The following is a 27834-nucleotide window of genomic DNA, read 5'->3' as shown; positions in this document are numbered from 1 at the left end:
TTATACAGGGAGTTGTACAGTGTGATAAGATTCAGTTTTCACTCATTTCAAATCTGTCAACAAATTTAAATATCTTATTTAAAACAATGTGCATTAAATGTTTCTCATTTACCAATATGGCAGTTTATATTTATAACCTGAGCTCAGAGGTCATAGTCTGCTGGGATGTGTAATCATACTGGTGTAGTGTGCACTGTGTGTGTCCTCTGTATCTCTCAAAGAGAACCCAAATCACAACCTTTTATTATCACTTATATATGTCTCTATTAGTGGTTCTCAAACTGGGGGCATAGAGCCACTACTGGGAGGATGTGGATGGTGTGGGGAGTGACACTGTCAGCCTCAGACGGGCAGCTCCCACCAGCTGACATGAACCAAAACAAGCAGATACAAACCGAGGTAGATTCCCCTGTCGGATGCTCACACCCTGTTGTATTTGATCAGTGTGTTCTATTTAATGCACTCCAGGAGGATTTTATTGTGTTTTGTCACTGACCTTTTCGCTGTTTTCACTCTCTGCAGCCTGTCTCACCCATTCAATGTGACTCACATTTTCCAGATTGGTGTCCAAGAACCCACAGAAAACAGGCGCAGGCTGTTTCTATTTGGTTGTGGGCTAGCTTGACATGGATAGTGCAATGATTTTTTCTCAAGTATAGAATTTGCAATTGTACAATGTTACCCACTTCATCATAAATGCAAAAACTCCCTAGCTGGATATACCATGACTAGTTCCATGAGAGCAGTTGTATTCCTGTTAACATGAGAGTTAAGGTAGGAAAACATATATCCTCCAAATATCTTTAGTCAAGCTGCAGTGATGTGCCTCTGTTTTTTAGCAAAAGTAGAGAGCAGACTGACTCCAAAGCAAGCTGCCATCGTCAGGACTCAGCTGGTTTAATGTAGTAAGAAATGGAGTGAAGTGTTATGGTTGACTACATGAGTGAACAAAAATGAACAAGTCTGTGTGGAGTGACGTCTTTAGTTTTATCATGTCCATTAGTGCAAGAGACGGCCTGAAATTCACAATGTCAGTCTGAAGATATACTTTTGGATTCAACGTGTGAGAGAGTGGTCCCAGAATGGGAGTGCTTGACATGTCTTAGGCCCCTTCTTATTCTCTGATGACCTAATTGAGAGGGGGCTGTGTCCAGCAGTCATATTAACTTTCTGAAACTGACTGTAATAATTGATCAGTTGTGTGGTGCTGAGAAAGAAAGCAGGGTTTGAACCTCTCTCTCAAAAACCTTTTTTTCATTGTTTACACAACTACTTCTGTGACCTTTCATGCGAACAAACAAGAATGCTGTCAATGCCATTTGTACAATAAAGGATTACACATGCTTCAACACAGCCATTTAGAAGAGGTATGAACACTTTGGCCTTTCCATGTCAGATGCCTGTGAGATTATATACCAGGAATGCCTTTAGGGAATTTGTTCAACTTTGGCATGAAACCGGCGTCAACCTTATGAAACACAATTTTTTTGGCCATAACTCAAGAATTCATATGATAGTTATGAAAAAATTTACACATATGTCTAATGGGATAAATTGATGGCATTTTGTACCCAAAAGGTCAAAGGTCAACTTCACTGTTACATCCAAATATTCTGCAGAAATATTTTTCTGGCCATTATTCAACACCAGACTGTGACCATATTTCTCATTTGATCATATGTGGAATTGATGACAGTACTCTTGGCTGTATGTGGTCGCTGAAACAGTTTCATCCATCAAATGCCACTGCAGCTTTGGGGAGGATCTGTCTGACCAGTTAGGGATGGGGTGAATAAAACCACACTAGAAGGAAGGGGGAATTGGCTGGTCACACAAATAATTATGCGAATAGTTGTGTTTGCCTGTTAAAAGTAACAGAAAACACTGCACCTTTACAATTTGGGATGGGCCAGGAAGACAGGAGAGCCATTTCCCAATCAACCAGTCCTTTACATACATATTAGTTCCATTGAGTTTATTAACAGTATCTTATAAAATGATCAGCTCACTTTATTCATGCGTTGATACATACTTGCATATACATGTACAGTATGAAGAGGTATAAAATGAGAGGTAGGAAACCATTGTCAGTTCATCGGCAGGAAATCCAGAGGTGGATGTGGAACTGGAGAGACCAATATACCATAATAACAGAGCCAGTTTGATGGAGTCTACAACTCCATCAACACCCATAAACTTCAACTACAACTACACTTTTAGTACATATCATTGGTTACATTTACACAAAAACAATAAAAAACCACATGTGAACCACAGTTTATCTCATCCCTTTATGTGTAAGGGACACAAAGATAAAAAAAACAGGACCTTGTTTTACTGCAGACGCCAAAGTCACCTTCACATTGACAGATGAAAAGGCACTCACTGTGTTCAGAGTATATCAATAGCATAACTGAGGAGATATTGTTCGAGTTTACAGTCAATAAACTAACATGCAAGTTTCCTTTAAGGGAGCACACTGCTTATATTTCAGTAAAATGCAGACAAGATAGCAGTCCAGAGCTTCTTGTCCCAGCTGGTTGTTTGGGATGCCAAAAACCCAGTTGCATTACTGATTCCAGCTGACCTGAGACAATGAAATACATACAGGTCTACAACATCTGGTCTTCATACCCTGTGTATGAGCGGTTTCATCCCCAGCTCCTCCTGTCCACATATCAAATATCCCTTTCGAACAAAGCGAACCAAGTGCTGGTTCTGGGCTGGTGCTAGTACTGGTTTAAAGTTTGCTCAACCTGTGAACCATTAAAGAACCGGTTTCCTTTTACATAGGCATGAGAGCTGCCGTAGAGACGGATCATTCAGTCGTTGTTTATATCTCCAATTTTCCAGGATTGATAGGAACAACTATGAAGCTGTGGGACTCGGAACAAATATGACTACGTCGACTCTTGACAGGTGTGGCTTCTGGCTTTGCATGCCTACATTAGCATCCAAACATGACTGGTCCTGAGACCTTTGATTAGTGAAAATAGCTCAAATCTTTTGTTTATTCTCTCATGGTTAAGTCAGAACATGCTGCACTAGCTCCGGTTGTTGAAAATGGCTGTCAAAAGCGGTTTTAGTTGGTCCCTGGCCACAAAAAATCCCCCGGTCCCTTTCTTGTCCTGGAGCCGGTTCTTTAGCAGTTGAAACACAAAGAAATGGTTCCAGAGAAGGCACTGGCTCCAAACCAGCACCTGAACCTCCTTGATTGAAAGGGGTAAAAGTGTTGATGCTGAACCACAAATAGGCAGGCAAGCAACTTACATGGTAGCTGACTGCCATCGGTGGGTGTGTGTTTGAGTGTCTGTGTGTGAGTGGGTGAACAAGAAGAAAATTGTAAAGCGCTTTGGAAAGAGTGCCATACAAATGCAGCAATTTACTATTTGGATGGCAGTATTGAGGTTCACTGTATTTACTCACTTCAACAGACAAAATTAAAGAATAAGACATAAGACAATAAAACCGGACTTTGGCAGAGAAAAGGCATTTGTGATATTTACAGTTCAATGAATGCCTGTTAGTGGTTTTAAGGTGAACGTTGTGGATGAGTAGGAAGCTACGACCTCCATCAGAGACATCAGGAACACTCAAAAGTCTAGTTGAGCAAATCGATTCAGAAGTCAGAACAATTAATAACAAAGGACAAAAAAGCATCAGAGCTAAAGGAGGTGTGTGTGTGGTGGCACTTGGTCGGCATAATTTTAGCATTTGATTCTATTCCTATGAGTTTATGACAAAAGTTAATGTTTCCAACATTACCCTGATAGTAGGCTGGCCATCAGTGACCAACATGAAGTTGCTACACTGTCTGGTTTGCTTTGAGTTAATGCTGCTACTTTCTGCTCAGCTGTGAATTGGTGATATATAGTAACTCCCAAAGGCTCTGAATGGATAATGTGTGTGAGTGAGTGATATGTTTCTTTGCTGCAATAGTAAGGATGCATGAGGCCAATGTGAAAGCCAGTCAAAGTGGTTCTTCTGTTGGCATTCTTACGGTTTAGGCGTTAACATTTACACATGGCAGCTAGTGTTCACACCAAATCAAGGACATCTGATCTATCAGAGGATTCAGGGGGTTGTGGTGAGTTCAATTTGACTTAGGCACACACATTTCATACTATCGACCAACACAAACTGTCTTGACAATGCTGTCCTTTGAAGAGGCATATTATCCAAAAATGAGGTTGCTACTGTTTTAGCTGTTCTGTTTCACACAGCTCTTCTCAGGACAGAATCTGTCATGATTTGAGTTGTTGGTGGATGGAAGAAAGCTTGATAACTTTGCACAGTATGTCAGAAGAGTATTGCAGTATGTTCACTGTATGTGGCCACTGGGGGTTTTATCTTTTTTTCACTGGGGACTATAAGAAGCTCACCACTAGGCAGCTCAAGGTCAGTGCGTTAGCTCAAGCTAAAACAGTTTTAGCTAAACATTCCCATCCAACACACAGCTGTCTGACTCCGCTTCAGGAATTAATGGAGACAACAGGGAAAAAAATGGACACAGAGATACATAATGACTGAAGCTGAAGCGGAGTTTGATATCACTCTGATACATCTAACACAAATAGTCAGTGACTGCTACTAGCTACAACATCTGGTCAGGTCCAGCTGTTAATAGCTAGAACACGAAGACTGCAAAAACACTTTAACTGTCAAATTTGTTGCATTAAAACGAGACAGTCATGTTGAAGACAGAAGTCTGAACATACCACAAGGCTGTGAAACATGTTTCAACCTCTCTTAGCTGTTACTATGTAATGATTTTCAGTCAGTTGTCTTTATATTCCTTTTGTCACTCCTAGACTCTAAATCTCAAGTCTTTTTCTTGATTCCTTGTTGTCTCTGGAATATTACATCAGAATCAGCTCTTATGAATCAGAAATACAATAAAGGAATCAAAGAAAATGACTCAAACAGGGCAGTGAAACTGTAGTGTTTAGAAAACACAATTATGTGCGAATAACATCTCTTAGCTTTTGTTAAACTGGACCGGCCCCTTCTTTAACTCATCAGGTGAGATGGACTCAACATGCTAACACTTCAACATAACACTCTTTTTTGTCTCCTCACCTCTGGAAATTTGATCCCCAAATTCATTTTATACCAGACATAATTCTTCATTTAGTCTAAAAACACATTATTTTCATTCACATAGGTGAATAATTATTGATCAAGGCAAGGAGGCAAAAAATATAATCAACTGTCCTAATATTGTTCATTGTTTCCACCTGTGACATTTTGCATCCCTGCTTAGAATGCTTAAAGAGAGAAATGCAAAATGGTCACAGAGGTGCACTGTAACATCAAACTGAAGAAGTACGGGGAGGAAGACGTTCCATAAGTCAGCTGCCCTACAGGAAGTTGCTGGAGGATGACTGTCCGTTGATCTGGAACATACAGGCACCATCAGAGGAGCTAAGAGCGCTGGTGGAGGAGGGGGGCACGGGAGCGGATGCAGCTCCTGATTCCTAGGGAGTAAAGAACGCATGTTGAGTTTGTCTCCTTTATATGAGTACGTTTGTCAATGATTTTTCCTTTTTTTAGATCATTTGCCTTTATTAGATAAGTCACAGTAAGGTAGAGTGTTTAAACCACTAGACGATTAAAAAATCAAAGACTAAGTGAACATTTTCATGCCCTGAAACCAGGTGTCTGGAAGCTTTCTCCAGAAAGAATTTCAGACGCATGTGTAATGCTAAATCAATGTGGAAAACAAGCTTTTGGAAAATGATGAAACATCAACTTTTACAAACATAGTTAAGTTCCCACAACAGTTAAATAACTACTCAAAGCTAGGGTTGGTAAGTTATTCTAGAAGCATTTCTTGTTATATTTTTAAATCTCTTAACATCCCGACAATGCATAAATCAAATCCAGTATCTGAGGCAATCACAGGCGTCTAATAAGCCAGTCCAAACATTTCATTTGGCCCGTATGAAATGATTGGACAGGCTACCTGTCTGTCTGCCTGCATACCTGCCTGTCTTCACACGCTCTACCCGTGCACTCATTGTGCATGGCCACAGTCTTCCAAAGGGCTAGGTGGATGTATTGTTAAAGATATTAGCAAGCTATTTGCACAAGAATGGCACAGAAAGTGCAGCCGAAATATCCCAATACAAACAAACTGGCTTGACAGTGGTGAGTACCAACACTAGCCATGGTTGTTGTTTATGTTCACACTGATAATGAGGAAGTGCAGTGCTGAATTTGGTGCAATTTGGACAAACAACACTCAAATTTAGGAAAGCTTAAATAAACAGGGAACTCCACTCTGTGCAGCAGCGAGGGAGGAGCTTGGAGCCCAGCCCAGGTTACTGAGAAACACACAAACACACACACACACACACGCACGCACGCACACACATACACACACACACACACACACACACACACACACACACACACGCACACACACTATGGCGGTAGAATCGTGTCATAATGCGTGCGCACCTATCAACTGAACGTGTCACACGCGCGTGCTTTGACGCCTGTGCAGCGAGCAGCGCCTGACGTGTAATGTAGTTTCCTCATTGACTTATAATGGTCCCCCGTTCACACGCACGTTCACGCGTATGACTGCTGCACGCCGGTAATCACACTACGCGTAGTGACTACGTGTAACATTAATGCGTTTTAATGCGAACGCACGCATTAACGCTCGCATGAAGATAATTGAACATTTTTGTCACACGCTCACATGTAGGCGGAAATGACGTGCGCAAACTATGTCACGCGTAACAAGATGCTGCGTGCGTATGAAGCAGCGTGTGCACGTCTGTCTGTCACTGTTTGACAAATGTTGTCACGCGTTCACACACGCGTGCGGTTATATATATATATGTATATATGTAGGCCTATGTATAAAAAACGCTGCTGCTCGAGTCCTCAGTGGGACCAGGACGGTGGATCATTGATAAAAGTGCGTGCTTCCCCCGCCCCTCCCAACAAAAGTCCTGGGAGTGTGTTGCAGCTGTTCAGGTGCACAAACCTAACGCACCTCTCCAGCGGTCCCAGCAGTTCTCAATGAACTGATCACCTGCGGGGGGCGTGGTTAACTTACAAATGTTTGTCATTGATTTTGTGTCTTATGTGAGAAACAAAGTAAAAGAAACAGCAACAGAACTCTTTCTCTGTCTTCATGGAACAAATGAATCATGTCATGTAAAAGCCTGTATGTCTGTATCTCGTATTGGATCGATTGCTCCATCTACTGGATGAACATGGAACACAGAACAACTACGCGAGGCGTCTAAGTACGCGGTGTGTTGCGCACGGTGCAGATCAACTTCCGGTCGCACATCAGAAACTGCGACCGCACGCATAACAAAATTCTCATGCGTGCACACACCCGTTGCTGCGCATCTCTCTGGTTGTTTTGACATTGATATACCTTCATAGTGTGTGTGTGCGCGCGTGTGCGTGCACATATGTGCATGTGTTTCTGACATAGGCTACATTTGGGGACACATTTCAGACTAAAGACCAGGTGGACCAGCCTTTTACCAACCATGTGTGTGTGTGTGCATGCCTACCTGTGGTGTAGCAGTGAGCAGGGGGTCAGCAGGTGAGGAAGCCGTATTCTTCATCTCCATCTCCTCTTTTACGGGTTCACTAGCTGCTGCTGGTGGAGGGGAGCTATACATGACCGGAGGTTGAGCATAGCCCTGCACACACACACACACACACACACACACACACACACACACACACACACACACACACACACACACACAATGTTATTTGATTGACAAGATTAAAGTGATAGTTGGTTGATAATGTGTGTCAGAGAGCTGATGGTCTTCTACTGCAGGTAATACACTGACTCGGGACAAGTACCTCTTACAACCCCAAATCAAAAGACCCCAACTATCACTTTAAGATAGTGAATACTGCCACAGAACTGCGGGTTGTATAGCCTGATCATTAGACTGATTGTGTAAAACAGTAATATGCAGCATAGCTCTCTGTCAGGGATTGCAGACAGTTTCCACAGCTTCAAGTCTTCCTCTGATCTGAGCATGTGAAAGGTCAAAGGTCAAATGCCTAAATGACCGGCATTCCTCTCAAGAACTCCTGTCAGATTGAGAGACAAATCGTACCATTGGAGCTACAGGTCCAGGGGGGTACTGGCCTGGTGGTGGACCGTTCCATTGTGGAGGCTGGCCAGGAGGGATCATAGCTGGACCAACAGGAGGGTAGACAGGGTTCTGGGGTGGGTAGGAAGGGTTAAAACCCTGCAGAGGGAGACAATCACAAGTTAGATCAGTAAATAATGAGGGAGGGGGCAGGAAAACAGGAAGTCTGGGGAGCAGGGAGATTACAAAGTACAAGTCGAAAAAAAAAAACGTCTTGCATGAAAACAGACTCCATCAAGCAGTTTTGGTTCAATGTGATACTTACCGGGGAGGGTGGGGGGCCATTCCACTGTCCTGGGCCAGTGGGTGGTGGAGGATGGGCCATAGGACCCTATGTAGAAACACACACCCACACACACACACACACACACACAGACACAGACAAGTACACAAGAAAAACACTTGTCTTAGGTTAGCATTGCACATCAGCTCACCAATATTTCTCCTTTTATTGGTCAAATCTGGTAAATACAGTGATGTGTTACATAATGAATAATGTGTAAATAGTGTGTAGTTACTGTTCAATAAAAGTGTGTTGTGTATTGTCTCATGTACCATGTTAGGGTCGGGACCATGGTAGTACATCTGTAAACACAAAGTTACAACAGTTACATTCTTTCAGTTAGTCAGTGTACATTAATTCATTATCACATTCACTATGAGGCATTCATATTAACATGAATACTGTCAATTACATAAATGAATAAATAAAAATAGACATGTTTGTTAAGGTAAGAACAACCATGAAATCATGCAAAGTGGGCAGTAGAGTAAAAGTCTCACCACTCCTGGTTGTCCAGGTGTGGTGTAGGGAGGACAAGGTCCTACAGGACCAGCAGGAGGAGGATGGACTGCAACTGGAGTGGTCTGGAGAGAGAGATGATGACGATGATGATGATGATGATGATGATGATGATGATGACAAAGCATTTAACTGTTTTGAAGCTTCAAGTTATTGATTGATTATTGATTATTTATACAAATTCTTGGCCAACTGTAAACAGTAAAAGGTTTAAATTGCGGTGGCTGAGAGGAAAGGAGAGAGGTCCTGAGGACACTGCTGACCACCGAGTGCCGCCCTTCCCCCCATGATTAGCAGGATGCAACATAACAGACCCTCGCCTCCAGCAACAGTGACTAGCTTCTTTGCTTCTTATTGAGGAGGATAAATACAGGTATTTTAAGCCGGGGTCAGAAATGGAGATCCCGAACCTTTCCCTTCAATAAAGACTATATCCGTGAAATTCAACAAAATGCCTTAGTGTGCCTGTGGAGAGGCTCTTCAGTCTGGGCAGTCTTGTCTTTAGTGATTAATCATGTCAAATCAACTGGACTAGTCTAAAGTAAAGCAATACTTTTTACCTCCACCAAGGAGATCAGATTTTCACCTGTGAAACACATTTAAATGTGTTAAAACAATGACCTATTGTTTTTCTCCACTTTGTTTATCAGTTTTCACAACTGAAAAAGAAATGTTTTACAAAAGTAAAGAAAAAAAATGCACCTTTTTATTTTTTAAGTAGTTAAGTAGGTTGTCAGTTTAATTCTCAAAAATACCCTGTGCTTCAAAAGCATGGGTTTAAATGTTTCAACTAACTAAGACCGTTTCTATACTGAAGCCCTAAACTGTCATGAGTCAAACATGTTGTTATTATTATATAAGGCAGGGATTCCCAAAGTGTGGTGCGCGCACCCCTGGGGGTGTGCAAGCTGCCGCTAGGGGGTGCACGAGATGAAAAATGTAATGGCGGTCTGATAATTACACAATTACAGTTTCCCCAATTTATCTGCTTTCTGCCTCTGATCCTGAGCCTGTCATCCATCCTCTTTGCTCTTAAAAGTGGAAGCTTGGGCATAACTTTGTTGCATTATATTGAAACTGTGTTACAGTGTTTCAGATTAATTCAAATGCCAGAGCGCATTGTTGTGATCGTGATTATTTTATTATATGTGTGTTCTGGTCATTTGAGCATGATTAAACATGCCGCCTTTTAATATGGCTTTTTTGGGGTTTTTTTTTGAAAAAAACAAAATGCAACATTTTGTCAACCTGGTTGGGACATAGAAGGGGGTGCGCAGCTAAAAAAGTTTGGGAACCGCTGATATAAAGTATCCTACAAAACCCACAGGTGGATGCTGGGTGGAGGAGCAGCTTTTCACAAGCTAAATGGACTTTTTCATTTTCAGTAAAAATTTTAAAATGATTTTTGTCAGAATAATAAAACAGTGCCAGTGCAAATTCCTTTATATTAATTATGTAACAAGTTTATAAAAACCTGTAAAAAACAAACAAAAAAACACCAATGTGTCTCCAGAGAGATTCGTTCTTGTCTGAGGCTATTGTTGGTACCTGGAGCGTCGCTGCAGTGGTGGCTTTCTTTTTGCAAATCTTCTTCCGACAACAGCAGCAAATCCCAGCCGGGATGCCCAACAGTAAGAGCAGAGCCATGAGAGGGTTTCCCCCAGTGTGCTCATGATGGTCTGCAGTGGGAAAAAGATGAGGAGAGACAGGTGATTGGAATCATATCTCTAATGTTGATCTGAAAGCAATGAGAGGCAAATAAGGAGAAAAAGAACAGAACTGCCATTAAAACAGAGACTCCGTCAAGTGTGATTAGGATTGTGACATCACACGTTAGAGGATAATCCTGTGCCCCATGAGCCAACTAAAGCACAGGAAATATCAGTGATTTTACATGTTTTAGCCCACTGACTCTAAACTGCGTCCAGACATTTCTACCCAACCTGAGAGGTACTCAGGAATCAAGGATTAAATAAACACACCGACTGACTGGGTTCAGCTGTGAGGTTTTATTCTCCTTATGATTGTCCTATGGGTTCACCATGTTCTGTGTGCAACATACAAATGTTCTGACTTTGTGAAGAGTAACATGGCTAATAAGCCAATATTGATAAGGGCAAACACAAACTATAAACAGTGTATGAGAGTGATACTACAGTTTAGTAGATAATAACACTACCAGACTACAAACACTGATAGAACACACTAGAATAGCAAACACAGTGCACCTCTGGTTTCATTGGCCGACTGCTGGAGCCAGCATGAGAAACAGGAAACACCCCCATGCATTCCTCTGTTGTTCTGCTTCAAGTGTATGGTGAGCATACCTTGGCTGGCAGGATTTTTTACTTTAGACATCCTCTAATGTCCTGTATCTGTACTGATTAAGTCTGAGGAACTCTAATGGAATAGCAGTGTGTTTGTTTCCTCTGGCAGGTTGTCTCTGTAGCAGCTGGATTGGGTCTCTGTGTGCAGTGTGGCAGGACAACTCTTCTGGAACCAGCACCAGCATGTCAGACTGGTGTGACTGGGCAGGTTCCTAAGAACTGTGAGCAAGTGGTGGTGTGGGTGTTTTTTCAACAAAAGCGCTGTAACAACACTCAGGAGAGAGGAAAGACTGAATCATCCAGGTTGTAAGATAGACTTAAGATATTCTGCAGCTCCGTGACCACCAACTCATTTTTCTACTTCAGTGAATTAAATATAACAACTGACCACTGACATTGTGAAGCAGTGCCACTGGTCGGGTCATATTAATATAAACTGAGATTGAAGAAAACATATCAAGTCTGTCATAGGAGAGCCTGCATCTGTCTTTTTTGGAGATCACATCATTCAGGAGCAGGACCACACATACGTCAAGACGCAACAGGTGCAAGGTTTGTTGTTAAAAATAGGTCCAGCTAAAAATATCCTCTATTAATGCAAAGCACATGTTAACTGTCAATCAATGGGCCTGTTCACTTTGGAAGACACTATCGCTGGTACTGCTGCTGTATGAGGACTGAAGAGACTGGAGCTTTCTTGTTACATTAATAAACTATGATCAATTCTTGTACTGTTTTTTTTGTTTTGTTGCAATTAAATCATTATCAATTGCATGCAGTCTCCAGCTGTGCACTGCTGTAGGACCTCACATCCAGCTACTATCTACAGCATGACTCTGAAGCACACATCATTAACTAGAGATAAGCCTAACGGTGCGTTCAGACCAAACGCGATGGACGCGATGAACGCCACAACTTTCCATACAAAGTCAATGTAAATGACGCGATGACACGCGATGGCGCGTCGGGCGACGCGTTTCGGGCGATACGAGCGACGCGATGACGCGTCCATCGCTTCATCGCGTCCAACGCTTGAAGTTGAAAAATTTGAACTTTTCAAGCGACATCGCGTGACGCTTTGCCGCGACATCCAATCAGCGTTGATCTCCAAACCACGTCACCGACGTAGTGACGTCAGGCGAACATTTCAAAAAATGGCCCGGGCCAAGAGGTCCTCAAACTGGGCCACCGTCAGCCTAAAGTACCGCTGGAAACGGCCGTCATCCAGACGCAGCTCCTGGAGGAGGTGATGGTATTCACCCAGCTGTGAGCGTCTGCGGAGGATCTCATGAACCCAGACGCGGCGGCGTTTGGGTTTCGGATCCAAATACGTCCACAACAGATAAAGCGCAGCTATGGTAGTTAACTCAGCCATGGTTGATGAGAACAGCGGGAAGTGAAGGAAATAGCGGGAGGTGGATTGCGTCATTGCGCGATGAAGCGATGGTGAAAAATGTGACAAATGTGTCAAGCGACGCGATGCTCGCGTTACGGGCGATGGCATCGCGTCCATCGCGTTTGGTCTGAATGGGAACAATAAATCCAGGTTGTTAACAGGAAGAATGTTCCATTTTCTACAGCTCAGAGTTGGATAAGACAGCTGGAGGTAACAGTGAAAGCACATAGCTGAGAACAACAGTCGGGTTTTGCATTTGAATGCTTGTGCTGTGCTCATGAACCTGTTCCTACTCATTGTCAAATTCACTGGTTCACTGACTGCAGACACATGCAGATAATGTGGACCCCGGAAAGACCGCGTCTGGAAATTGTTATTTTTGTCCACCTGCTACTGTGGCTGGTGGATTCCAAAATCTAACAGGCACTCACTATTTTTTCCAAGCAACTTTTTTGTTTTAACCAAACAGCAACCTCTGGAGCTGAAAAATGACACCAATGCCAAACTGCAGTTCCTTAATGGCCACTTGAATAAGTGTTAAAATATCCAACTTGTCTCTACACCTAACATTTTTTATAAAACTCACTGGTTGAACTCATATTAAGGCTTAAAGTTATGCATAATTAGGGACATGGCTGCTTTGAGTGACAGGTAGCCACGAGCTGTCTGCGGGGCTTCACCTCAGCTTATTCCAGTCACTGATCTTGACCTCTTTATGGCGTTATTCTTTAAATATTTTTTTACGGAAATATCAGAGAAACAATATCGCTGTGCTATTAATTGGATGAACAGACTGGAGCGGAGGGACAGATACCGGTGTTTGGGATTAACGAGCGACCCTGTTAGTGTTAATCAGCTGACTGCCGCTGGAGTTGGCGAGCTCTGGAGGAGACCGCCGTGGGCAGAGCCACGAACATCTGGAGGAATTAACACCAGGAGTCAAGGAGAGCACAGAGTTTGTTTTTTAAACTTTTGGGTTTAAAAAGAGGATTTATCTTCATTCTCGCTTCTCAACCTGTCTGCAGCAATGAGCCACAGAGGTGCCAAAATCTGCTGTAATGTACCGTTTAATGTAATGTAACTGTCTCTTACTTGACTGCTGAATGGAGAGAAATGTACTTTACTTCATGAACGTACAGAGAAGAGATGGAAAAAAGAGAAGACACAACCGGACAACAGAAAGAAACAGAGTAACTGGTGGGTGAGTGTTTCTGTGGGTCAGAAACAAAACTGAACTCAAACACAGACACACACAAACACACACACACCCTCAATACCCGTTTTTGCTTGCTAGCTTATGGTTAATGTACAGTAAGGTATTCTAGCAGTTTGGGGTGAATAAACCTGTAATCAAACCCGCACGACTAATGTCGCTTCTCTTTATGTGTGAGCGCTGATAGCTTGTTACTGTAGCCGTAGCTAGCTTGGTAACTTCCATCTTATTTAACTAACTAGGCTCGCTTCTGCTCCACCCACGCTACGCCTCTTTGCCCATTTTTGACCCACTTTGAGCTTCATTCTGACTCTTCAGAAACCTGTGGGTGAAGTCATGGTGGCTCCTTCCACTATTTTGACAGCAAGTGATTTTACCTGGTGTCAATTCTCAAACAACTCCTGAAACAGCTAAAATAAAACACAATGAAACAGTAAAATAAGGCAGATATATAAATTGGACAGACAGGGATAGAGACTTTGACAAGCACAAGTCTCTCTGGTCTCCTGCACAGAGTTGAGTATCATAGCTTGCTTGAGGAGGAGGCGGGGTGCCTTGCTTAGTTAGCGTGTATGCCGCCTTACTCTGCTCCTCAGTGTCCACGTACAATTAGTCGACTCATCATTTAAGCTACTTTTATATACCTATATAAATGGCTGGTAGATTTAGCATGTTAACCCGCCACTACACACAATCACCTGTATTTAACAGGGGCAGGTGCTGTTTTCCAACCGTGCTCATGACCACTTTGAGGATCCATATAAAGATTAAGGGCGCAGTGCACTCAATAATAAATAATAATATAATAATAATTATTAAAGTAAATAAAGATATGGGGACTCACCTGTCAGGTCCATCCTGGTAATAGACACCACCCGATCCTTGCGGTCTTTCAGGGTGTAACGTCCCTCATCAGTAAAATTCACATTCCTAATCTCGATATTCATGGAGTGTGTCTGAACCCGGTCCCAGTAATCCGGGAGGTCCTGGGACACCCGAGCACCGTCATGTACCTGAGGGAGACAAACTCTTATCAGAGCTTCACTCCTGCACAAACTGCATTCATACAAGCTTTTGAAATGTTACAAAAAAATCTGCATCCACCTGAAAAACGTTCAAAAAGTAAAGAGTGTTTGATAATTCCTTAGGGTCAGCGAACACTGACAACTTCAACAACGTCTTTGACACACAATCACAACAGGTGACTGCGCAGAAATTTATTGAACAAATGCATTTCCATTTCTGTTTGATACTTTGTTTCCTGAGTGATGAAAAAGTAAAATCCACTTACTGTAGACAAGAAATATGTAGCTGTTCTACTTAGATATATGTAAATACCCAGATAATAACATTTGTGATATTCCAGTACACAGAATTACTGAGAGATGAGAACACTCATACTGAACAAACAGAAAGCCCTTACAGCTGCACCTTCAACAATCCATAACATCACTACCCCAAATACAGAATCTCTCCATCCCTCGACTAATTCCCATCTGTCTGTCTGTCCGTCCGTCCGTCCGTCTGTCTGTCCGTCGACATCCGGCCCCCGACTGCATGTCAAAGCATCCTTGAGCAAGATATTGAAATTGCTCCTGATGAGCAGGTCGGCCCCCTTGCCATCAGTATGAATGTGTGTGTGTGTGTGAATGGATGAACGTGACAAGAGTTGTAAAGTGCTTTGAGCGGTCAGTAGACTGGAAAAGCTCCACAGAAATGTAAGTCCATATACCATCCATCCATCCATCTCACCAGTGTAACATTAGCAGAATCCCCAGAGAAGGAGAGGGCAGCGTCAGCCAGGTCAATGCCCTCCAGCGGGATGTAGAGACTCTCTCCTGCGACACACTTCTTGTAGTTGTGTCTGGCTGGAAAAGAGAGGAGAACAAAAGAGAAAGCGAGTCATATTTTCTATCCTGAGCATGTGATGGGTCACTTTGAGAAAACAAAAATCTATTCTGTGCTCAGTGATGGTGCATTACAATACTGCACTATTATAATACATAATCACACAATAGTCAATTCACTCATTCACTAGTTTTACTCATTTGCTCTCAGACATATGCCTGATACTCAACAGTGATGCCTTGTTCGCAAACAGTTTGTCCAAAAGAACAAATCTTTTGGAACCGGATCACTTCAGTCGGTTCAGTTGAGCTCTCAGTCAGTGTCAAGTGAATGGGATAAACTGAATGAGTGATTCAGGTCATTCCTTGGCATTAGGAATGGGGTGTACTCAGGACAGCAAATGCACAGCTGACTTGGATTGCAATCTAGCTTTATCACATAATCTAGATTGATAAAATGTGCCTATATTCAATGTTACTGCGCACACACATAACGTCACTGTTCTGAAAAGAGGACAGCTATAGGGATACACTCGCTGAACAGGTTACGTTTTATAAACCCTGATTTCTTTGTGTAGTTTACAATGTGTGGTGAAACTGGCAGTACATAAAAACAGCTGGCGAAGCCTGAGACTGTCTCAGACCCTCTCACTGTGACATAATGCATGTTCAGTACATTCACTGAACGACTACACAATGAACATGAGGCCTGAGTGAGACAGTCGATGAGTAGCTCTGGCCTGCACCTCTTCCTCTCCCTCATGTTTTAAAGTGTCTAAGTAAGAAGTAAAACCAAATATTTGATTTAATAATAAGGTATCAAGAAGATATAGGTGCTGCACATACTTGAGTAGGACTTAAGCTTTCAGTTTCAAAGATTGTATCTTTATCCAACTAAATTGTCAGCTCGCTAGCTTATCCTTCATGAACAACCATTCACTAGCTAGTGAGCTAAACTGAACGTTCAGCCAGGTTTAGTTCAGTGAGTGGGACAATGTGGTCGGAGCTCCAGTCATGGTTCAGTGAACGTGTCTTCAACAAATCTGTTTATTAAACTGTTAGTAGGATTTTCAGTTGCTAGCTCAGCAGGGAAGCTCTGGACGATTGATAAATAGGCACACACAAGTCACTTATACTGTTTAGTTGCATACCTCCTTTTATGAGCCTTTATGAAATTCCAAGCATTAGTTAACTTAGCTTGTTGGCTACCTTTATAATTGGCAACTAAACAGCTAGGGTGTTAATCACTAGTATAATTCCATTAAAAAAAATATCTTAATTGTAATTGAATTGTATGTAAAATTATCCTAATTATTGTTCCAATAAGGAAACTGTCCATGTAGCCTGCAGTAAAATATCAGCAAGCGTATTTTTAGTGCAAAACAGGGATTTAATGAGGCTGCAGGTGTATTTTATTGTTCTATTTTTAATGCAGTGGGCTTTTTCAGCAGCCTGATAATCATATCAGCAACAGTTAAAGCTATGGTCTACGATTTGAAAGATTTGTTATTATTATTAACATCATTTAGATGGTGGTTATGACCCAATAGTACCACCTACACAATGTGAAGAGTAAAAGGAACCAAAAAAAATCATTCTCTCTAGTGTCTGTAAAACTGAAAAGAAATTGACCAATAGGAACCATCCGGCCCGGATGGCTCCTATTGGATCAATTTTCCGATCCAATCCTCGCTCACTCTCCTGCTCCTGCTCCCCTCTGGTCCCGACCCACTTCCGCATTTGAAACTACAAGCGGACAAGAGGTTTGTTTTGCCCTGAGCTGTTCAGCTGCCTCTGCTCGCCCCACTGACAAAGAGTCAAAGAAAGAAAGTCTGTCACTGAAAAGACACAAAGCGAGATGTGAAACAAAGAGGGCTCAAGCCGAATAAACATCGGGTCATCGTTTGAACGGTTGCGAAAGGTCCGTGAAGATATGGACCCGGTGCTGATACAGCGGCGTTTCTGTTGAGCAGGTAACCTTCGTCTTTATTGTGGATGTTGTGACACAGATAACTTTCATGCCGATGCTGCTTATGACTGTGAAAGCTGCTGTTAGTTTGTTTCTGTGTTAATAGACGGTGTCGAGACAATTTCTGTCTCTGCAGTATTGTTTATTTGTTCGACGGAGACGTTAGCCTCTATGCTAGCATTGTAAGCTAACAACAAGCTAACATTGCTAACATGTTTACACCAAATCAGCCTATTTATTTGCTCGTGGCAGCTAAATGAAGCAGCAAGTAAGATGAATGAATGGATGGATGAAACCCCAACGCGAAGCGGAGGGGTTTCGGATTTATTTCCGGATTTTTATCTTATTTGTCCGGATTTATTTCTCCATAACAACCTCTCGCCCGGTCACTACTCAACTGTTTTGCTAACCCTCCTCCCGGTCTTGTCTGTTTGTTTTCAACGAAGCCTTTGCTAAATCAATATGATGGATTATCATATAGGCGTTACGATGTGTGTATTTGTGTGTCTTATCTGTCATAAACAAGAGATTACGGTTTACGGACACGTTTGTGTCGCGGTCTGTGTGAGTCTCGGAGCAGCTGTGTGTGTCCTAGCTGCTGTCTGGTGCTACTCAGACAGCAGCTGGGACACACACAGCTGCTCCGAGACTCACACAGGTTTGTTTTTCAGCCACAATGTGGAAGCGATCGTTGTGATGAAAGCTGACGGCAGCATCTGTTAGTCTCTTGGCCCTCAATAACTTTTAGAAGTGGCTAACTTAGCTGTTGTAACGTATTACGTAGCTGTAAGGTAACGTAGCTATAGCATGCTAATGACGTTACGCTAGCTTGACTGTGGAGCTTAGCTGTGGACATTGTAATGACTTACAAGATTTACGTTAGTTTCAACGTGCATTGTAATAACTTTATCTGTGAATCCGACATCGTTACTCCGCATTCAAAGCTGGGGTGTATTTGGTTTCTGCCGGCTTGTTGCTCTTGGTGCTTGTTGCGGGAGGTATAAAGTTCGTTGAAGAGAAAAAAAAAAAAAAGCCTGTAGCCGGAGGGGGTGTGTCGCGGGACTCCGAGGGGAGAGCGATACGAGCTCGGAGGGGAGGGGTTAAGGAGCACAGAGGAGAGGGGTGTGTGTGGGGGGATGCTTTTTTCAAACCTTTCTCAGATCGTAGACCAGAGCTTTAAGTGCATCTGCACAGCAGAAATTAGTTTTGAAAAAAAAAAAAAATTGAACAAAAGTAGCAAGAGATATTAGCAACCATGGCTAATACAACCCTCTGCTAACTCACGTGTGACGGCCACTTTGACAGTGGAGATCACTTTATCCCACCAGGATTTCTGAATGTAGGTCCCCTGGTCCTCATAGGTCACCTTACAAAAACATACAGACCAAGTAAATACACGAAAATCTCTGACCAGGTGCAACACTTTCACTTGAAACTGAACTTCACTCATTAATCCAGCAATTACTTATTTCCAGTAAGACAGACTCTAAACCAATGACTTTGGTTACCTTGTCGATGTACCAGCGTCGGTCATTTCCTGTGCCTGACACCCTGCCTCTGGTCGTCCTGTAGAAGATGGAACAACAGCATTTGAAATACATTTACCCAACAACTCACAGCTTCCCTCCATGACCATCCCATCCACAACCAGAACATGGGCTGTCCCCGAGTCTTTCTCACCTTTGTCTGCCCTTCTCCCAGTACTGGAAGATCTTGCCAGGTTCATCAGCAGGAATAAACTCCAGCTTCTCTGTATTTTTGGGCAGGTAGATCTTCAGCTGGCGACCATGGGCCAAACGCTCATAGAGATCATGGTCAGCATAGGGCTCTGGGATGAGGGCAGGAGGAGAAAGAAAATGAGGCAGAATGCGTATTTAGCCTTCTATGTCACAATGTTGCCATGTGATGTACTTTTGCTTTGAGTACCTGTACCCTGTCCACCAGCACCTGTCTGTGAAAATACCTTTGACAAAAGATAATTAATCTCTAACACTAAGCCAGCATTGCTTAAGTTTTGGGTCCAATCATGCGTTTCCTGAATTGTGAAGCTATCAAATAGTTAGACAAATGAGTAAATCCTTTTGAAATGGTCTTTTCTGAAATTCTGATTCTACTACCAGTGGTCAAATACACATAGCGTATACCCAAATCTCCTAAACTGCATCCACTGTCTCACTCATCTGAAATATGTTTTAAATAAAATGAGACCTCCTTTCCTTTTAGGCATCACGTACAAAACAGCTGTTTCGGATGATGCACACATGTCCCTGTTACCTGTTTTACAAACACCTGCACATGAATAACAAGCTACAGTCTGTATTTATACTGTGCACTGGGTCCTCCTCAGATGCAGACAAACCCGACGCTCAGGGATTATTAGCCTCACATCTGATGTAACTGAAGGGAAATGATGATGAATGATCTAAAAAGTTTTGTGAGGGAAATTACAGATCAAGAAAAGAGAAATCTCTCCAATAAATAAATAATATATCTGTTGTTCAGACCTACAGTTAACAGATCAACTAGATGGTGAGTCAGAGAACAAAATGTAAAACTTGACTGACTCTGTTAACTGTCTTCACTTCAGTATGGAACTCCACTGATTTTGTGATGTACCAGATCAGTCCGTATCAAAGACTTCCGTGAAGGCTGCTGTCATGTATCCTCACTCCTCGCTCCTTTGAGCAGAAATAAGCTTTGAGACGTCCTGATCAGAACCACTTCCAATTCAGGTGAGGAGCACGGAAAATATCAAATAGGAGAGTTGGGATGCACCCATTGATGCCTTAGCAGACCTTTTTCATAGCAGACATTTTGACTTGTCATAACAAGAGAAGCACAGATCTAATGAGCTATCACAACCATTGTTGTACCATTCAATTTAAAGAGTAGCATAATATCCAACCCTATCACCAGACAAGAACGCCAATATTGGACCATTGGGTGATCAATGCAAGTCCAATAATTACTGTCTTTATCTCTACAGTGTTTCCCATACATTGGCTCTACCTGGCCGGCCCACCCAGATAGATAAACTCAGAATTCCAACTTAATTTTAATGATGCACACAGAGCAGCAAACCTTCAGTGGTCTTTCAGAACTTTTTCACTGAAAATAGCTATCTGCTGCAGCTGAAAACAGAACTGAGAGAGTGATGACCATGAGCCAAAACAGACAGACAGCTTAACACTGTAAAGTCCCCCGGAGCCAAGGGGAGCTGCAGATTGGCTGATAATACTCTACAGGTTCATCACCATGAGAAACCCTTTTCACATTGTTTTTGCATTATCAATTGATAAACTGTAATTGTAACAAATATAGATTAAAGCGGCTTGAAAGTATGGCTTTGGTTAGGAGGTTTAAACATTTATTTGAAGTTAAAGAAAGACCAAGACTACAAACAAGTTACACAATGGAGGTTTAAAAGAAAATAAGATGTTCAGCTGCTATAAACTTGTTGCTTCAGAGACCAGCTAGTTAAAGGTGGAATGCAGTGAACTTTTTAACTGCTTTACTGCAGGACTATAACTGGACAGAGCTGTGGCCTCCTGCATGAAAGCTAAACTTGCTTCTTGTCCAACCACCAACCTGACATTAAACACCCCCATACTGACTCACTCCAATGGGGCAAAATACGTTGTGCATTGGCATTGAACATTGGCATTGGACATTAATCATGCACTGCTGAATCATTCAAAATGGATGCTATGCCTTAAATACTGGCTGGGATTCTAAATATTACAAAAAAACAAAAAACGTTTCTTTAAAGATCCGAAAGGACAGTTAAGTATGGGGGGACTAAATGGTGCATGAAAAGCTAATTGTGTCTGATAAAACAGTTATTGGTGGTAGTAATGTATTGTAAAGTTAATAATAAACATTAACATGCTCATTGAGTCATTTGGCAGACGCTTTTGTACCAAGCGATTTACATGTAAGGTAATTCCTCAACTCTTACTTCCACGTTCTACCTGACAAAGTGCCACAAGGCATGCAGGTGCATGAAGTAACATATGTGCCCATCAAATAAGCTAGAGAAGGATGGAGAGACATGGAGAAAGAGCAGATAAGGTGAGCTAATCGTGTCAGAGTAGGAGGTCTTCAAGTAATACATTTAGCAGTTTTGTAACATTACAGGATGCAGTTTCTCACACAGTGTTGTTGCTTTATGTCTTCTGTTCCAGCAGACATCTCAAGTCAGAGCCTCAGTTTAACAGTGTTCAAAGAATGGACTGAGTTTTTTAAATCACAGTACAGTAGATGGCTTGGTGTAAGGAAATCAATGAACATGGCTTTATTCTGATTTTGCAACTTTGCAAAAACAACAATCCAGCAGCCACTTGGTAACAGGTATGTAACTGGACAGAACTCCCAAGAATGCCACATATTTGCACTACATACATCATATTCCAACTATGGATGCAAAATTACAGCAGTTTCTTTAATTGACAGTCAGCTGCCTTAACAATAAGCTATCATCAGTTATTAATAATATATGAAATATGTTGGACATTTTCCAACATATTACAGGAAACTGTTTAACCCCTGACATGTCTAATGCAAAGTCAGAGGTGTACATTAAGACTTAAAAGAACATAAAAAGTAATAGTAACAATTACTTAAATGATAAACTTAATTAATTGCAGACCTCCTATCTGTTGCTCTTCAACAACTGGCCCGACAAAATCAACCCAACATTGAGGCAATTGAAAATCAGCTTGAGTAGAATGTCTTTTATGTATTTTCTAATGATTTGTATTTTATTTAAATACATTCTCTTGTGCCAGTATCTTGTGTTTTACTTTGATATATTTGCTAAGCAAGTACTTGAAGTTTGTAAAAAGATACTTTTTGATATATCTGTGCACATCTCTACATTTTTAATTGGTTAAATTGTTAGTCTTAGTCGTTGAATCATTAATCATTAACATCCCTAACTCCTACCATCACTGACCATGTTTATGAGTGATCTGATCAGTAGCTCGGCCTGACCTTTGACCTCCTTGTGCACCTTCATTTTTAGTTTTTAATTTAGATCCTCTTCAAGTAATCTGTTACATTTCACACAGTAATGAACTGCTAAACTTAAACAGAGATCACATCTTTCATACACAGCAGGTGGGATAAAAGTGATGGAGCAATGAGATGATACTCACCCACACTGACAGCAACAGCCAGCAGGATCACAACAGTCCACATCATCTGCACACAAGACACAGAAAAGGTTTCAATCACGCTAACCACTACTAGTAGACTAAATCCACAGTGTCATCACACTGTTTCACACACATTTTTCAGAATAACAATAACTCCAACCACTCCGGTCTGAGAGGCCTGACCGGTCAGACCGCCTAAACAACTTTTAGTCAGTTCACCAGTGAACTTATGGATCCCCTCCCAATTCTGACACTCCATGACCTTTCCTCTTGAGCCAGTACCAGGACAAACTTTACCTTTTAAGCCCCTTCTACTGGTCAGGTCACAAGTCACCACACGACTCTTCTATTCATTTTGAATTGTGGAACTTTGAATCACTACAATGATAGCAGCCAAATTAACAATGAACTTCTCTTTATTTTGCCTGCTCTCTCTTGAGACAACCTGATGAAGGTCTAAGTAGCAAAACGTTGTTGTCAGTAAACTTAATTGCAAGTGAAGTAGACTGTGCGGGAGTCCTTTTCCTGATTTTGTCAGCCTTTGGTCTTCTCCTACGCACCTGTCGAACTTAAGGTGTGCAAAAGCTGCACTCTGTGATAGCCTGCACTCGGCAAGAATGCACCAAATGACGCAAAAGGTGTCATCTGTCGGATCGTAGGGTTGTTGGATTAACTACAGATAGTTGTTAAACATGTTGTATGTGTTCTCATCGACGGAAACAAAGAGTATAGTCAGATCAACAAAGAGAGCAGCCCCTCTCTCTCTCGCTCTCTCTCTCTTGGATCGAGTCATTTCACCAATCAAGTTGGTCTCTGATCAAACTGACTAATCAAGCAGTGCTGAGAAACTTTAAACCAAGATTCTGTTACTACACTGGCTATTTCTCACCTAAAATGTTTTCAGAAACATATTTTAGCGCTCTCTTTAGCTGTAATGCCATATCGTTTTTGTTACTAGCTGTCACCCAATCTCTGGTCATATAACACCAATTATTATTATATGTTATATATAAAATATATGTATAATAAAATAAATTATGTGTCTTTCTACTAGAGCCCAGTTTAATGCAAGTGCTATCTTTTCAGAGGTGACATACTTCTTTAAATTTCCCATCATGTTTCTTCACTTTCCAAATACTTTTTTCTACAGCTACCACTGAGAAGTCTGGAAAAGGCAGGTTATCTCCTTGCAAACAACTCCAACTCCCCCTCTGCTCTGACAGGTCATTATTAAACTACTGTGTTCAAACATTCACAAGCACCACTCAGAGACGTGATAAGATAACCTGTGTGAACTGCTGTGGAAACAAAGCCTCAGTACACACTGTCTGCTCATCAGCACTCCTCTTCTCCACTCATTTGATTCAAGTAGCCGTTTAATCATAATGTTATCATAATCATAATGGCAACAGGTCCCACTGATCTCCCTCCCTCTTGTTGTCCAGCAGACGACCAGGGCCACGCGTCACTGACACTGAGCCTAGTCAGCTGCTTTGCCTGCTACCTTTCTATTCTGAGGGAGTGCTGGGTCTTAATTTAGCAGAACAGCAAACTATTCAGCTCTATATTGAACAGTTTCATCCTATGTAAATAAAGGACAAGTTTGAGCCTTGACTGAAGTTAAAAACAAAATGAAAGGCAGGTTAGAAGAAAAAGCGAACAGCTGCAATTGTATAAAGCATTAACTAACTAACCCCATGTGTGTAAAGGAGAGGTATCGCAGGTCCTTCCTTCCTGCTGCTGTCAGATAGAGCCCGACTGATATATCGGCTGGCCGATATTATCGGCCGATATTAGGCATTTTCCAAACTATCGGTATCGGCATTTATAATGGCCGATAAATGAATATTTAAAAAATAACATAAAAACGGACGAAACACCCTTCAACTATGTTATGAGTGTTGGCGTTCCATGCTTGAATAACAATTAAAAGAACATCCCCATCAGTTCTCTTAACTCAAATAAGCATGACAAAATTTGCAACTACCATGTCCAGTTTTGCTGCGTATGTGTAAGGAGAGAGTGAAACTGACTTAGCTAGTAATTTTGATGTTCCTCTGTTCTGTTGTGACAATAAAACAAACAAGTTTATTTTTAAACTGCATTATCATATTATTTCAGTGAGGACTCATAAATAACTACAAATAACTAATGTTACAGAAATCTGTTTATGTTTTGTTACGCGTTTCTGGATTTATTTTTTTCTATATATATATATATCGGCTGATATATCGGAATATCGGATTTTTAAATCACCAAATATTTGTATCGGTATTGGCCTTAAAAATCCTTTATCGGTCGGGCTCTACTGTCAGACTCTACAATCAGCACTGCTCCCAGTAGACCTCACTTGTGCACTGTGCAATAAAAACTCTATACATAACCCATTTTCTCATTTTGGTTTGCAGTAACTGGGCAATTTTCATACCCATGTTTAAGATTAAGATTGGCTTTATTCATCCCACAACGGGGAAATCCACTTGTTATAACAGCTCAAGATGCAACAGTACAGGAAAAGAATCAGACAAATATGCACAAGTTAAATAGAAATTAAATAGAAAAAAAACAAGATATTTACAAAAAAAACAATAAGATATTTACAAAAGCAAACAAGTGAGTGGAAAGTGACTGTTCATGTAGTGCTTGAGTTGGACAGTCTGATGGCTGTTGGGATAAATGATAGTAGTGGTTGTGCTCTTCCTTTCACAGTGGGTGTAAGATAATTTATGAATTATTAATAACAACTCACTGCCCACACTGTTTACAATTACACTGTTTATATTTGTACATATTATGTATATACGATTCTATTTCTATTTCTTACCTTTTTATGATATTGTTTATTTTTTACTATTATTATTGTTTATTGTTATATTGAACTGTCCTTTGGCTGCTGTGACGCACAAATTTCCCGTATGCGAACTAATAAAGGAATTCTGATTCTGAATAATGACCTACCAGATAACAACTAAGAAAATCCCAGCAAATGTTAATTTGTGTATTTTAGGTGAGCTATGATTCACTCACGTATTCATTTAATTTCTTGTCTCCAATGATAAGACTGTTTTCTCAATAAATTCAATGTGCAGTTAATGTTCAACTTACAAATTCAATGTTTTAATTTTAGTAGTTAAGTTTAGTAGTTTAGTTTGACACAAATGAAATGTTTAATACCATACAACAGACCTATTCAACTGGCAGTCTGTGCGATGAATGCCCTTCAACAACCTCATTGTGGCCCTTAGAACATTTTGTTAGTATGGTAATTAGCCCACTTTACAGTGGGCTGGCTTTACAGGTCAGACATAAGGAATGTCAAAGTCCGGCCCCTGGCACTTCACTTTATTTCTAATCCAGCTCTTTTAAAAAAGTAGTTCAATAGGTCTTTACTATTATTATTATTATTATTATTATTATTATTATTATTATTATTGTTAGGGGTAGACTGATTTTTCTGTCTGATTGCAGATAAAAAAATAAACTGATTTAAAAAATGTTCTACTTTGGCTCTGATGCAGCTTCCTCTCACACACTGCTCCACCCACAACACTAACTGAATGGTAACATGTAACTAGTAACTAAATGTATCAAATAAATGTAGTGGAGAGGAAGTATAAAGTAGCAGAAAACTGTATTTGAGAACGGTACCTGAGTAAATTGTACTCAGGTTTAGTCCATCACTGGTTGTTTTAAATTTTGACACAAAGAATTTCATTTTTACTGCAAATGAATATCGATTATAGGTATTGGTTTTGGCCATATCGGTCGACCCTAATTATTATACCTCTAAATTAAGCGACAGACATCAATGGCATGTGTAATATTTAGTGATATTTTCGACAGTACTTGAACGCCTCACAGGCCCCAGCCCTGGGCGGAGGCGCGGTGACCCCACCTCGTCGGATAAATGTCACATAAACATGAATCAGACAAAGGAGGGATGCGTTCAGCTGCGATCATATCCCCGTCCTTACTGTAGGTGTTGTACCTGCAGTGTGAAACCTGTACAAAGGAGTAATGTGACAGTCAGAGAGGAGAGGAGAGGAGACGAGAGGAGACGAGAGGAGAGGAGAGAAGGGGAGAGGAGAGGAGACGAGAGGAGGGGAGGGGAGAGGAGAGGAGAGGAAAGGCGTGGCCGCCTGTACCCCCTGAAAAAGACAAAAAACCCTCCGCTACGATCTGGAGGTTGACAGCGAGCCAGCTGCACGGGGGGAGAAAAAGCCAGTGCTGACTGCTTTAAGGCTCAAACATCCTCACTGCTGTGTTCACTTTATACCGTTGCACCTACACTTTTAAACATCATATAGTATGTCTGATCCTACTGGAGGCTTCATCTCACCCATTTAACATGGGTCATTCACGTGCATTAGTGGCCATTATAACTCACCGAGCAGCCTCTGCATTTAAGCGAAATAAACACGTTGGTCCAACCAGTTGGTTATTATGGTGGACGCTGGGAACAAAATGTCTCAAATGCCTCTGAAATTCAGCGTGTTGCAAACCACAGCCTCCCGCCTTAGCCTGTCTCACTTACCTTCAAGTGCAGGCAGTCCGTCTATTCACAGCTCATAACACAATTGTAGGTTAGTGTGTCGGTGACACCCCGCTGGATCCAGACCGCTACGTTTGGAGTGGAAAGGCGGCCAAGTCACAGCTGCCTTCAGGGTACCGTCGGAAATATCTCAAAAGTAAGGCACATCACATAGGAAGACATAGAGAGCCGAAGCCACGCCCCTTCCGGTTCTCCTTACGGGACCCTATCTGGAAAAACTTTGTATGGAAAAAACTATGTATGTTTGAGTTGTGCCATGCAGGCATGGACCCTACAGAGGGACACAGGGACACGCTTCACAGTATCAATGAGGAGAAAGTCGATTCCACATGCTCTCATGCTTATTCACACATTTTGAAATAAATCCCAGAAGTCCACACAAAACCTGCAGCCACATGTTTGTGTGTTCTCCAGAACAGCTCAGG

The 27834-nt window shown here is 41.6% G+C and overlaps 1 protein-coding gene across 1 annotated transcript; it reads right to left on the bottom strand.

Annotated features, from left to right (window-relative positions):
* Positions 1-1960: 1960 nt before the first annotated feature.
* LOC311263802 (uncharacterized protein) lies at positions 1961-27532 on the bottom strand. Its single transcript, XM_084364122.1, has 14 exons — positions 27392-27532; positions 22858-22903; positions 19382-19529; positions 19210-19267; positions 18986-19067; positions 15638-15753; positions 14730-14898; positions 10498-10628; positions 8931-9014; positions 8703-8732; positions 8413-8478; positions 8112-8246; positions 7545-7676; positions 1961-5477 (listed from the first exon to the last, which is right to left on the bottom strand). Exons 2-14 carry the CDS (start codon positions 22901-22903, stop codon positions 5361-5363), a joined length of 1314 nt encoding a protein of 437 aa, XP_084220248.1. The 5' UTR covers positions 27392-27532; the 3' UTR covers positions 1961-5360.
* Between the last annotated feature and the right edge of the window lie 302 nt (positions 27533-27834).

The sequence above is a fragment of the Pagrus pagrus genome, assembly GCF_965226575.1.
Source record: "Pagrus pagrus genome assembly, chromosome: 2".
NCBI lineage: Eukaryota > Metazoa > Chordata > Actinopteri > Spariformes > Sparidae > Pagrus > Pagrus pagrus.
Note: the sequence above shows the minus strand (reverse complement) of the source record. Positions and strands in the feature narration are given on the sequence as shown.

Bases quoted from the DNA above. Each gene is read 5' to 3' on its own strand.
- LOC311263802 (XM_084364122.1), bottom strand. From the start codon at position 22,903: ATGATGTGGACTGTTGTGATCCTGCTGGCTGTTGCTGTCAGTGTGG. The intron at 8,733-8,930 runs GTGAGACTTTTA...TTGTGTTTACAG, and splicing joins CACCTGGACAACCAGGAGTG to ATGTACTACCATGGTCCCGA. The intron at 7,677-8,111 runs GTACGATTTGTC...GTGTGTGTGCAG, and splicing joins CTGGACCTGTAGCTCCAATG to GGCTATGCTCAACCTCCGGT.